We start from the raw sequence: 12,443 nt of genomic DNA, 5'->3' as shown, positions 1-12,443 counted from the left end.
GCCGGACCATTTAGTGTTCGCGTTTGCAGTCTCAAAGCTCTTAGACAGATTAAGGTCTATTTGTGTATTTTTATCTGCATGGCTACCAAAGCTATTCATATAGAGGTAGTCACCGATCTTACCACCTCAGGCTTCATTGCCGCTCTCACACGTTTTGTGTCGAGACGCGGACTCTGTTCCGATCTGTATTCTGACTGCGGAACCAACTTTGTTGGTGCAAACTCGGAATTACGCAAGGTAATCCGTGAAACCATCCTTACACCTGATTCGCAGGACAAAATTGTTCATTTCACCACCCCCAAAGGAATTAACTTCCATTTCAACCCCCCCTCTGCACCTCATCAAGGTGGCTTATGGGAAAGTGCCGTTAAAAGTGCAAAATACCATCTGAAACGGGTAATTGGTGAAACCATTTTAACTTTAACCCAATTTCAAACTTTGTCCATTCAAGTAGAGGCAATGCTAAACTCGCGCCCTCTTACAGCTCTTAGTTCAGACCCTTCCGAAATTTCTGTGCTGACCCCTGGACATTTCCTCATCGGAGCTCCATTAGTTGCCCTGCCGGAACCTCACCTGTCTGAAGTGCCCTTCAATCGTCTTCGTCAGTGGCAGCTTGTCCAGGCTTTTCACCAGCGTATCTGGAGGCGTTGGCAGCTTGAATATCTCCACTCCCTCCAGCAGCGATCCAAGTGGACCACCCCTCATGAGAATTTGAAGACCGGAGACTTGGTGCTCATTCACTCCAATTCACCTCCACTCACCTGGCCTCTTGGACGCATCGTCTCCACTCACCCTGGCGCTGATGGAACAGTTCGAGTCGTCACAGTGAAGACAGCTTCTGGGACTTTCACACGGCCTGTTCACAAGGTCTTCCCTCTGCCATGCAATGAAGACTAAGTCCAAGAAACCTACTCTATGTACATATTAGATTTAAGTGTGGTTTACGTTTGCTCTTGTGTTTTTTAATTAATTGTCTGTTGAAGCTGTAATGCTTCAAGGGGGCCGGAATGTTCGGTATTCATATTTTTAGAGTATTTAGAAATTAATCATTATGTTAATTAAGTCACTGGTTAATTAATCATGCTAATGTGTATATAAATCACCACATTTATTGTAATATTATTTAGTCTCAGTACCAATTTATTGTAAATAGACTCCCGCTTTCAATATTCAAATGAGATTGCTAAGCCTGCTCGAATTTCCCGCCACAGTAAGGCCTATTTTCCTGTACTACATACCCATGAATCACCTGACGCCGTGTTTGCTTCAATCGCATTTCCTATTGGCCATCGAATTCCTAGACCCCTCTAAACCGCAATTGCATTTTTCAAAGTGTGAAGCCGGCGATCGGCGTCTGTCTGTCCACGGTCGGCGTCCATAACTCACGGTGTATTCCGTTTCTCGTATCTCGGGACATTAATTGCCCATTTTACCTCTCTTAAACGTATTTTTAGGCTATAGATTAATTATATCTGGCCTCCCTCTCCTCTATAGTACATTTAACTATATATACATTTTAATTTCCCCCTTTTGTTTGTGATTAAATTACTTAAATTGTGATCTAGTGCTTTCAGACTCTTCAAACCTCAAGACAGTGTGTGCGCGTCCGTGTATTACTTCTAGACTTTCCGTACGTTTTCACCGCGACTTCCGCGTATTAGTGAGCTCTTTGTGATTATGAACTTGGGTGCGTTGCGTTCTCCAAAATTCTACAAAACAGAAGCACTCGGTCTAAGGACTCCGCCATCCGCCATCGCTCCACCATAGACGACGCCGCTGCCATACTCTCCACCTTTGGATAATTGGACTCAAGGTACAACCTTAAAGTTTTGTGTGTGTTTTAATTAGACTCTAAAACTAATCTCATTTGCCCCTCCCAAGACATTTTATTCCATCTCGGGACCTCAGTGCCCTTCAAATTGCAGATTCGCCATTTTCTCTAATTTAATTATTTTTCTCTTGAACTATTAATTAGTTCTGGTCCTTCGAGTTATTAATTATTTTCATTTTCACCCATTACGCCCCCAACAGTATCCATTATTAGACTTTAAGATGTGTTCTAGACCTTTTGAGTCCTGGGGATTTCCAAAGATTTAATTATGTTTGATTTCATGTTTATAGCGTACCGGTATCAAACACCAGGCTCTACCACTATCAGGTGACTAGAGCTCCTCATGTATTGCTCACTAGGACAATACAGATACCGACCCCTCAATTCACGCTATTTCATGGCCAGAAGACAATGCCTTTTACTGCTCAGTCATTGGTCGGACATAACTCTCTACGGCACAAAAAAACTGGTGAAAACCCAAGTGTATGAGTTCTAAACTTGACTTACAAGGAGCTCCATACAAAAACAACGTTTAGCTTTCAGACACTTTGTTAAAAAAAATGTATGTTACTCTAGATCAGGGGTCTCTTACCTGTTTTACCCAAGGGCCACACTGTCAATTTTTAGAGGAAAGTTGGGCTGACTGTTAACATTTCAGTGCAAAAAGGTACAATATGGTGACAATTGTTGTCGCCATCACAAGTGATCTGGTTTTAGCGAGACCGCAATGCTCACGACGATTACGGTATCGCCAAGATCACAAGATACGGTCAGGAATGTTACCTCAACTTTAACGATCATCGCTGTGTATGATCATAAAATAGTTATTTGTGTAACTAGTGGGCAAAGTGGCACTTTGCTGCACACGAGAGCAATGTTTACGCTCGAGCCGCGTGCAGCAAAGGCCTTTTGCACTCGTGTTACACATAATATTTTTCCTACAGTCACTATAAAGCATATAAATAATTAGTCTTTCAAACACTATACAATACGTTTTTAGGTTCAGCTGGCAACACAAATAGGTGCCCTAGAGAAAGTAGTACCCGGTCTGTATCACTCCGCTATTTTTCCTCGGCAAGAAATGTGCTCCGCGACTTGAGAATATAGTTCAATATGTTTTTGTAATTTGAAGTGGTTTCCGCGCCTAAAAAAAATGCTTTAAAGGCATTTTCTTGTTTATTAAGATCGTAGAAAAGTTTTAAAAACTTTTTAAAGGAAAGTCCAGAAATACCGAAACTATAAACATGAAATGACAGGTTAAATCGTAGTTATAATAGTCAATCAGCTGCTCATAGTATTATTATCTTTAAGTGTTACCTTTGTGTTACCAACCTATTTCCAAGCGTACACGGATTACGTGCATAATAGAACCACGCTGTTTTGTGTTGCTTCGTTGGAATCCTGATGTGCGCTAAAGTAAACCGTACGACAAAGTATAAATATGCAGCAATTAGCAGCTTTCTGTACTATAAACAGTACAAGGAAGCCAACTTTGTCGGGTGACTGTAGGAAAATTATTATTTCTTAGTAATGAGTATTGGCTTAAAATACCTACTTTGTATGGTCGCCATTTCATTGAAAAAAGTATAAAAAGTATAAAAGTATAATTTGGCCTTTGCAAGCCGAATAAAATCTGTTCCCGGGCCGAATGTGGCTACGGGCCATAAGATGGAGACCCCTGCTCTAGATGGCCAATACACAAACCTTGGGTGCTCAAGGAAAAGATGTTTCAATTTCTTGAAATTGACTACTGTGTTTGTATTTCTTTCAATTTTATAGCTTACATTACAGATTTTGGAGTATGGTTACTATTGAACTTAAATGATACAATGTTACCAGGTACTTTGTAGTCAGTTTGTATGTAAGTTCTTCCATCATGAGGGTTGGCCTCAAGTTTTACTCTGTAGGAACATCCAGGCAGGACTATGAAACTGCTGACGTGATTGTCCACTTCACTCATTGTTTTAGGATAAATCACCCACATTCTTGTGTTCTAAAAATTATCATCACATTCAGAATTCAAGTCCCTAAAACCTTATTTAATCTCATAATTAATCTCATTATTCGTCAATTCATGGAAATTTCATCATACTTGTATTGGTCTATTCGTGAGTATTTTTATTTTTATTTGTTATAACTATTTTATAAATCATTTATAGAAGCCTTATTTTAATTTTAGGCAGCATAGGTATAGGTACGTTGTATTGGATTTGTTTTTGTAAGAGTTAGTAGTGAGTCGGTGGCTCAGTCGGTAGCGTCGCAGACTTCAGGCCCAAGACAGCGATGTCGTGGGTTCGGATCCTGGTCACTGCCGATAACATTTTATCAGTACAGTTCACCTTTGTACTGTACCGGCTCACTCCTTGCTTTGCTGTAAATGATCCACGCACGGGCGCTTAGTCTATGAGGGCGGGCAAATGCAAGGTTAAAAGAGGCCGCCAACCTCTTAAAAAAAAAGAAAAAAAGAGGTCTAGAAGAAAAATATACCCTTTTCTTTCCAAACAAAAAATGCTCATAATTGTTTTATCTCATTTACCGAGATGACTTTTTGTAAAAATGCCAAACCTCTTATTCTTCATTAGTTTTTGAATGTACCAGTAATTATTGTTTTTCTCAAGAGTTGTTAAATAATAAATATGATCTCTTTGACTCTTATTCTGCTATAGTGTTTAAATTAGTTTGCTACACACTTACAGGGTTTTCTATGTATTCATAGTAAGGTTCTGTATTACATCGGTCATCCAATTCATTAAGAGACAATGCATGGAGATTGAAGCTCGTTGCTTGAGGACCATCTGAAATAAAATGAAAAATTATTGAAAAAAAAAACTAACATCAGGTTGGAAGCCAATTGCAAATGGTAATACTTGGTTATAAAAAGCCAAATCAATATGTGGGAAATGATTAAAAGCTAGTTTTTTTTTTTTTGTTGCTCTGGAGAAGTTTCATTCATTTAGTTTAGATGAGCCAACATGACATTGACTTAAAACAATGGAAACCAGTAGCTCGTTTTACAAAACTTAACCTTGTAGGTACTTAAACTTCTCTGCTGAGGAGCGGGGGGTCCACCGGTGGGGGAGCGCGCATTGCATTGTTTGCCGGATCAGTGTGGTTCAGCCATTGTCGGGGGAACGTTGTAATCTTTACCAGCCTGTAGCTTATAATGCGAGCTTTATTCTGGTGTAGGTTGGTACAAAGATTTCCCGTAAAATCCCGTCTGGCAATGCTTTTGTCCCGTTTTCGGGGATTTTCTCAGTTCGAGCCGTATTACAAAGACTCTGGTTATTGATCCAGGCAGCTACCTTTGGGTGTTTCAGTGAACTACGTCCACTTTCGGAGTAACGCAGAACAATCACCACTGCTCTTTTGTGATTCGTCTTACTGAGATATTTCAATACCAATAGCGATCGCTGTAACAGTTAGCGCGTCGGGGCTCCGCCCGGGCCTCGCCGCAATTGGCGAGCGCCTGTTTAAAGGTTTTCAGCAGCGAATGTGTTAATTAGGTATTTACTATTTATGTTTGATTTTTACTATTATTTCAAACTCAAGTTCGCGTTTATGTAGTTTAATTTCAGTTTCAAATCATTTCTTAGTTTTTTAGTTTAGATCTAAGTTATCTTGAAAACCAGATTATAACTGAGTCCGCTTTAGAATAAAGACTTAAAAATAAAGTTTTTTCATTAATCCATCCTACCTGAGCTAGAGTCCCACGATATATTCAGTTGGAGTTGTCTTGACTGATCATAAGGAGAAGCTATCACTTGCAGATTTGTTGGTGCAGTTGCCGGTATAAAAATAACAGGTGATGATTTCTCAACTCTTCTAACATCAAGTTGACTTGTCTGTTTAGATTAAAAAATCAACAATCAAAAACAAGAATATACCTGTGTATTGAGAGTTTTTGAAGATAATCATTGCAATGGTTATTTTTAGATTAAATTTATCATTTTAGTTTGAATAAGTTATTTTAGGTTTTGATGCAGAAAAATAAATGAATACTATTAAACAATTAACAGTTGAGGGAATTATTACAAAAAATGTTATATTTTACATGAAGATGCTCTTCCAGTTTAATCATTGAAATCAAAAGAAAATTTTACAGTAACAAATTCTGTGGGTGGAATCATTGATGCTCACTTAATTTAGTCAATGGTATATAGCCAATAGTGGAACACAATACTTTCATAGTTTCATAATAATGAGTTTCAATTTAACTAATTAATTTCTTCATGCCCTAACTAACAAAATCTTTAACATGAGAATAGAATCATAGAATGTTGTGTATCTATAGTCAAATCTCAAATTAATCAGGAATCTGTGGAGAATTGTTATTTGAAAGTAACTGAAAGCCATGCTTCCTGTTGGGCTATGTGTGTGTGTGTGTGTGTGTGTGTGGTTATGGTAAGTACTCACATAATTTGTTTGGCATCGCACACATACTCCACTCAGAAAACAAATCAAAACAGGAGAAATCCATTGACCCATAGTTGTATGGATGATGGTTGCATCATTATATTGATGTCTGTGTTACATCAGATAAATTGAGTTTTGCCTGAATACCTGTGAAAATAAAAGAGCATCTACTGAGACAGTTTTCATGAGAACTAAACCAACACTCTTAACACGTTCGCTACTGATCGCCACATATATGCGACACTGCGGTCATTGTCACGGACCAAGGTATAGATTTTAATATTACACATCTATACCGGGTGTCCCTTGTTTCACAGTACACACAGACAACGGGCTAGTGATCTAGCAAGTAAAAAACAGTTTTGCCAACTATCGTGACGTCACTAATCATCATATCCACAGACCAATCACATATGCGACAAACATCTCTGTAGACCACTGCGGAGAATTCATCCCAGGGCCTTCAAATAGACCGTTACGAAGATATAAGCTGTTTAATAACATTGGACATGGACGCAAATATGCGACGACAGTCTATTTTAATGTGACCGGGCGTCGCATATATGGGTGGAGACTGGCCATTGTATATGTGCGTCGCTGGTCCGTATGAAAAATTTAGTACTGCTGCGGTAGCGAATGTGTTAAGGCATATAACGGCTTAGAATATTTCATTTTTGGAACTGGAGTTACTGCATTTTATAATTATTGGGATGTGTTCTTTAGCAATAGCTGTTCTTAGACCTTGTCAAGGGGGAGGGCAATCGAGGGGTTTGGCGGTTGTGTAACACCCCAAAAATTGGGGGCCCCCTAGAAAACTTGCTATATTTAAACTGTTTAAAGCCAATTAATGACTTTGTTTTTAACGTCTAGAACTGTATCAAAAAATGTCATTTACCTTTTTATAATGAAAGGTGTTTCTTTCGCTTGTATTTATCGGTTTCATGTATCCCATTGTTTGGGGGAAACTTACAAACGACTAAATTTAAAACTTTAATAGGGTAAGCGTAAAAGAGACACATCAATTTATAATCAATTTTGATTCTTCTTTCTCTGTTCCACAATCTGTAAAGTTATACTTTAAATTAAATTAAGTAAACAAACCAACACTCCGAGGCAAGGTGTGATTGAAGTGCCAGAATCTAATCTTTAAGACACATTGAAGAGCTTGATTAAATAAATTCAAAGTTGAGTGATAAAAACAAGGTATTTGATTGGAGTTTGAAACTATCAAATTTATCATGAACAGTCCTTAAAAAATGTAGTAGAAATCTACGCAAATTTATAACAGACCATAAATAGTAAACACCAGCTCCCCAATTGAGACAGGGCCCTATTCACATGACATGTGAATTGTTTGATCCAAATATCCTAGTTTTATACATTGTATAAAACTAGGATATTTGGATATATTTAGAAAAAGAATACCAAATCCATACATACAAATCTATATTGTATAGTAAAAAAAATTTTGTTTGTTGCACCATTGATAACTCAGAAGCTATAGAACCGATTGGCATGAAAATTATGGAATATAGTTTTATTCATTTCATATACATGTTCTCAAAATATCCACAGGCTTGGAGGTTTGAAGAGGTATAGTTTTAGTATGTATTTATTGTTAACAATGGGTAAAAAAACCACAAGGTTTACATTTGCACTAGATATTAACTTTTATGTTTTTTATAAATAAAGTAGTAAGTTTTATTATATTATTACATAGATGCTACATTCTACAGAGATGAGTAGTTTGATGGAGGGGGGCAAGATTCTAAAAATTTACAATTATTAAACATCCCAAAATATATACCATTTATTTATGAGATTCAGAATATTTGGGGGGGGGGATGTTTTCGGAATATTATAAGGGCTCCCTCCAGAATTAAGAAAATGCCTCCCTAGTGCCCTAGTGCATCAGCTAACCCTTCTGCATTTTGTGGAGCAAAACCAACTAACTAGTACTGAATATGAAACCGTTTTTTAAACATTGGTGACCTATTTAAATGTATACACCTATATTTTTAATGAAGATTATTGATTTGTTTACTATTATTCATAAGCACCTAGTATTGGCAAATTGCTGTCGAGTTTTAGACTTTAAACGTTAAATAATCTATTTAAATCATGGTCACTGCAGGGACCGGTCAAGAGAGGCTCCTTCTCCAAAAAAATGTCAAATACACATCAAAAGCTTTGTAAGACTTTAGACAGCTTACTTATTTACTAGACTTTAGACAGCAAGTCAACTCAAAGAAATCTATTGGTTTATGTAAAATCGTAATTTACGTTTGTGACATACGCAAACAAAATACAATTTTAGATCACCATAGTAACAACGATAATATGCTACTACACATCAATACTGGTACTACACATCAATTTATGAATTTCTTGGATTCCATATTCCCAAACCCTCTAAATCCAAAATACCTGTTTTACCCTACTGGAATTTTTTTTTTGGTAGTGAGGTAAATTGTGCCATATAGTAAAAAATATTTTCTAGTAAACTTGAGGAATTGTAGTTCTGGATCTCATACGTCAAAATTATTTTACTCAACAACAATCTCTGAAAATACAATTCCAGTAGCTCAGTTGTGTTTTAAGGGAAAGTAAATTGTTTAGTAAAGAATATTTTGTAAAATGATAGAGTTTAGCTAGCTTAAACCCCATAGCCCATAATAGATACAAAGAACACAGAAAGCATAACACTAATATTATATCCTTTTTTCTTTAGAGTTTGTTGAAGAGAAAATTCAGATTGAATGAGTTTCTCTGAAGAAGTCCTACATCAGGACCATATATTAGTGCTAACTGCTATGCTTGTGTTCTTTTATTATGTGTAGGCCTATTAGCCCGTAAACTTTTTTTAGATTTCAACTAAATTTTCTCAGGTATATGTAAGCTGAACTCATCAATTCTAAAAAAGCTAGCTTAGTGTTTTTTTGTAATTTTATGGAACAACATTTAACTGATATGAACAAGTTATAAAAGCCATACTTTTGCAGCGTGGTACTCACATTGACTGTTGGTCTCGAAAATGGAAAAGTAGTATCTTGCGTGGTGGAGGGAGCTGCCACTTAAACACATATGATCAGAAACTCTAGTCAAAGAAGGCTGTCAGAATGATAACATTGTTTTGAAAAGTACTTATCTCTACCAATGCTATCTATTATTTCATTACCTAACACCTATTTGGTAGAGGCTACCTAATCTGCTAAACTAGATTTAGCACTGAAAATCATTAAAAAATAGCTACATACTATAAAAATAGCTACGGATAAATTTTGACATACAACGCAATAATTTCTTTTCACATTTTCAACTGTTAACTGTTAATAATTATAAATACAAACACATTTTTACAAAATTTAGGTGGGTATTTAGATTTAAATTGTTACCTACTGAATAAAAATTATGCCTAACAACAATTAAATTGATAGTTTAAGGCAATCTTGTAACACATCTAGATGGTATGTATTCAACTTATATTAGGAATGTCCACAAGTAAATTTTTTATCTTACCTAAGTCAAAAGTAAGTATTTTTTTTTTAATATAAATAAAGCCATAACTAGATAAAGCTAGAAAGTATGACAATTTAAAACAGTCAAAATTATTAGCAATTCTGTGGAGTTCATGTGAATTGAGATGACCATAGAGAATTGACATTTTAAAATCCATGTTTTTGTCTGCAATTTAACTTAAAATACCCCCGCCGCAGCAAACCTGCAGACTAAGCGAATTTCCATTTGACTGATTTGATTTACACTGAAATGTCTACTTACAAATATAACATTTATTCCTGATTTAAATAGAATTAGTTTAACAAGTACTTAGGTTTGCTGCATCAGGGAGGGTAACACTGTTTTTTTTTTCGTAAAATGTTAATAGTTAGTAAGAAATAAAAACATTTTACAAATTTGATCAAAATATGTTCATAAACAAGCAAACTACATCAGTTTACTCTTATTCTCCATAAGAATAACATGGGAATTTTAAATTTAAAATTTTTTGGAATTTTCTCCGTAACCATTAGGCGCATAATAACGCTTCGATATACTAAATTATTTGTTTTTTTAAGCTCTACAAAATGGTTTGGAAAGAAATTGCTAAATTTTATGTTTTTTGGGTCAAAAATGGGAAAACCTATTTTTACCCCATAAAACCCCCGTTCCCATGGTCCGATCATGCTGGATCGCGAACTCGTTCGAATAAACGTAGGTTTACACGTTTATACCAAATTTCATCAAAATCAGATCATTTTTGCTCGAGTTATCGTGCTAAACGGACACATATATATATATATATATAAATATATATATATATATATGAATTTGAACGGATGGTGTTTTTGGCCTCTAGGGACCTCAAAACGAAAAAAAAATTCGGTCCCGCGTCCAGGTCTTACCATGAGTACTACGGTAATAGCTTATTCCCTATATGGGAAATTCGCTAAAAGTAGACTTTACACTTATGTTATAGCTCAATCAAAAATCAAACTCATATTTTAGAAAAAAGTTCTCCATTTTAACGTTTTCTCTAAATCTAGAGGGCGATTTTTTTGTTGTGTGGTTTTTAAGATGGTAGCATTGCTAAACAAAAAAATCAAATAATAAAGAACAGTTTTTAGCAAATTTCCCATATAGGGAATAAACTATTAGCCTACTTACTGTGGGTCTCATAGTAGGGGTTATATTATCTGTGGTCTCATGGTAAGACCTAGACCCTACTTTTTTCGTTTTGAGGTCCCCAGAGGCCAAAAAAACCTCCATTCAAATTACACCATAAATAATCGCCCTTTAATAGATTCTGAGATACCAATTTGTGGCACCAGTTAAGTGTTGTTCATCCTCTTTCTTCTATAGTAAGCTAAAGAGGCTTGACTGAAATTTACTATGCACTTTGAAATAAGTTTATAAAATAAAATCATGAGTTAAAAGTAGTCATTTCAGTTCAGTTCTTAGATTTGAAAAGATTCACTTTAACAACTTTGGATTGTTTACTTACAGCAGCATTGTTGTTTTTACTTAACACGGTGACCAATGAGGTCCAAGGATTTAGAGAGAAGAAGTAAATGTAAAGCTGGGTTTTCCTAGACGCGGAGTCGGCCAGCGGAGAGCGGACAACGGAGAGCGGACTCAGCTTGTCTTAGGTAATTTAATGTTACTGTTTTCCTAGCAGCGGAGCGGAATTCCATGTTAATTTCAATTCCGCTCTCCGTTGTCCGCTCTCCGCTGGCCGACTCCGCGTCTAGGAAAACCCAGCTTAATGCTTTTTCAAACGTCAACTAAACAGTATAGTTTTAGGCAAATTTAATTGTTGATGAGTGTTTTGGTACAATGATTAAAAAATATTCGTTGCATCATTGTTAGTGGCACTGAGAGAGAGGTTATAAACGTAACCACAACCTCTCTTAGATGAGTATAGTGATTGTTAAGTAATTATAAACTGTCGTAGGCAAAACAGTGTAGGCAACTCCCGTATATAGTCTTAATTATAGTCTTAATTCCACTCTCTGTCGTTAACACTATCTTATTTACGCGATCGCCTTGCAAAAACTACACTAAAGTGTTAGCAAAACGGGAGTGCCGATGGAGACTAGTGGTTTATCGTTACAAAACGTACGGTACAGAATATTACAGTATGTATATGTACTGGTGCTTCGTCATAAATAACTGATAACTTTCAATACGCATCAGCATCATTTGAAACCCTTATCTGAATATAACGAAAATAATTTTACAACGGTTAATAGGTAAATATTTCATACTGCAAATCTGAAGAACAATATTTTTCCCTTTCGCGTAAACTCAAGGCCCCACTAGAAAAACGTTTTTTATAGTGGAGCCTTGGTAAACCCCCCCCCCCCCCTCTGCGAAACCTATGATAATTCGTCATGTTCCGACTTTAAAAACTTTACGTTACAGACAAAAAATTGTAAAAAATCGTAGTCCTGCTTGGTAAACAGCTGAAGACTGTAGAAGAAGAAACAACATGATTAGATTGACTGTGCTGTCAGCTGTCGTCTGCACATTGCAGCCCAATTAATAACTCTGTGTTCCAGCCGCTAACAATAATTTTGAATCAGCTGACTAGCAGACGCAGACGACACTGACTGACACTGACATAGACAGACAGACAGACGACAGACGCCAGTTTATCAATGCGCTTGCGCTCCGGCCTGCCGTGTTGTTATTGATTGGA

General features: G+C 36.4%; 1 protein-coding gene across 2 annotated transcripts in view; it reads right to left on the bottom strand.

Annotated features, from left to right (window-relative positions):
• LOC128987438 (angiopoietin-1 receptor-like) overlaps positions 1-9,318 on the bottom strand; it is a 30,344-nt gene extending 21,026 nt beyond the window's left edge. Inside the window, exons 1-5 of one of the 2 annotated variants that reach the window (XM_054408281.1) lie at positions 9,259-9,318; positions 6,245-6,391; positions 5,526-5,673; positions 4,526-4,626; positions 3,668-3,824 (exon numbers count right to left, since the gene is read on the bottom strand). In XM_054408281.1, coding sequence (XP_054264256.1) covers positions 3,668-3,824; positions 4,526-4,626; positions 5,526-5,673; positions 6,245-6,316 — 478 coding nt within the window. In that variant the 5' untranslated portion in view covers positions 6,317-6,391; positions 9,259-9,318. Of the gene's footprint in view, positions 1-3,667; positions 3,825-4,525; positions 4,627-5,525; positions 5,674-6,244; positions 6,392-7,139; positions 7,233-9,258 lie in introns of those variants that run through there. The other variant, XM_054408280.1, reaches the window with a different exon arrangement.
• Positions 9,319-12,443: the final 3,125 nt, after the last annotated feature.

This window comes from Macrosteles quadrilineatus, unplaced genomic scaffold (assembly GCF_028750875.1).
Source record: "Macrosteles quadrilineatus isolate MER2022 unplaced genomic scaffold, UCM_ALF_1.0 Scaffold_2__2_contigs__length_208266976, whole genome shotgun sequence".
NCBI lineage: Eukaryota > Metazoa > Arthropoda > Insecta > Hemiptera > Cicadellidae > Macrosteles > Macrosteles quadrilineatus.
Note: the sequence above shows the minus strand (reverse complement) of the source record. Positions and strands in the feature narration are given on the sequence as shown.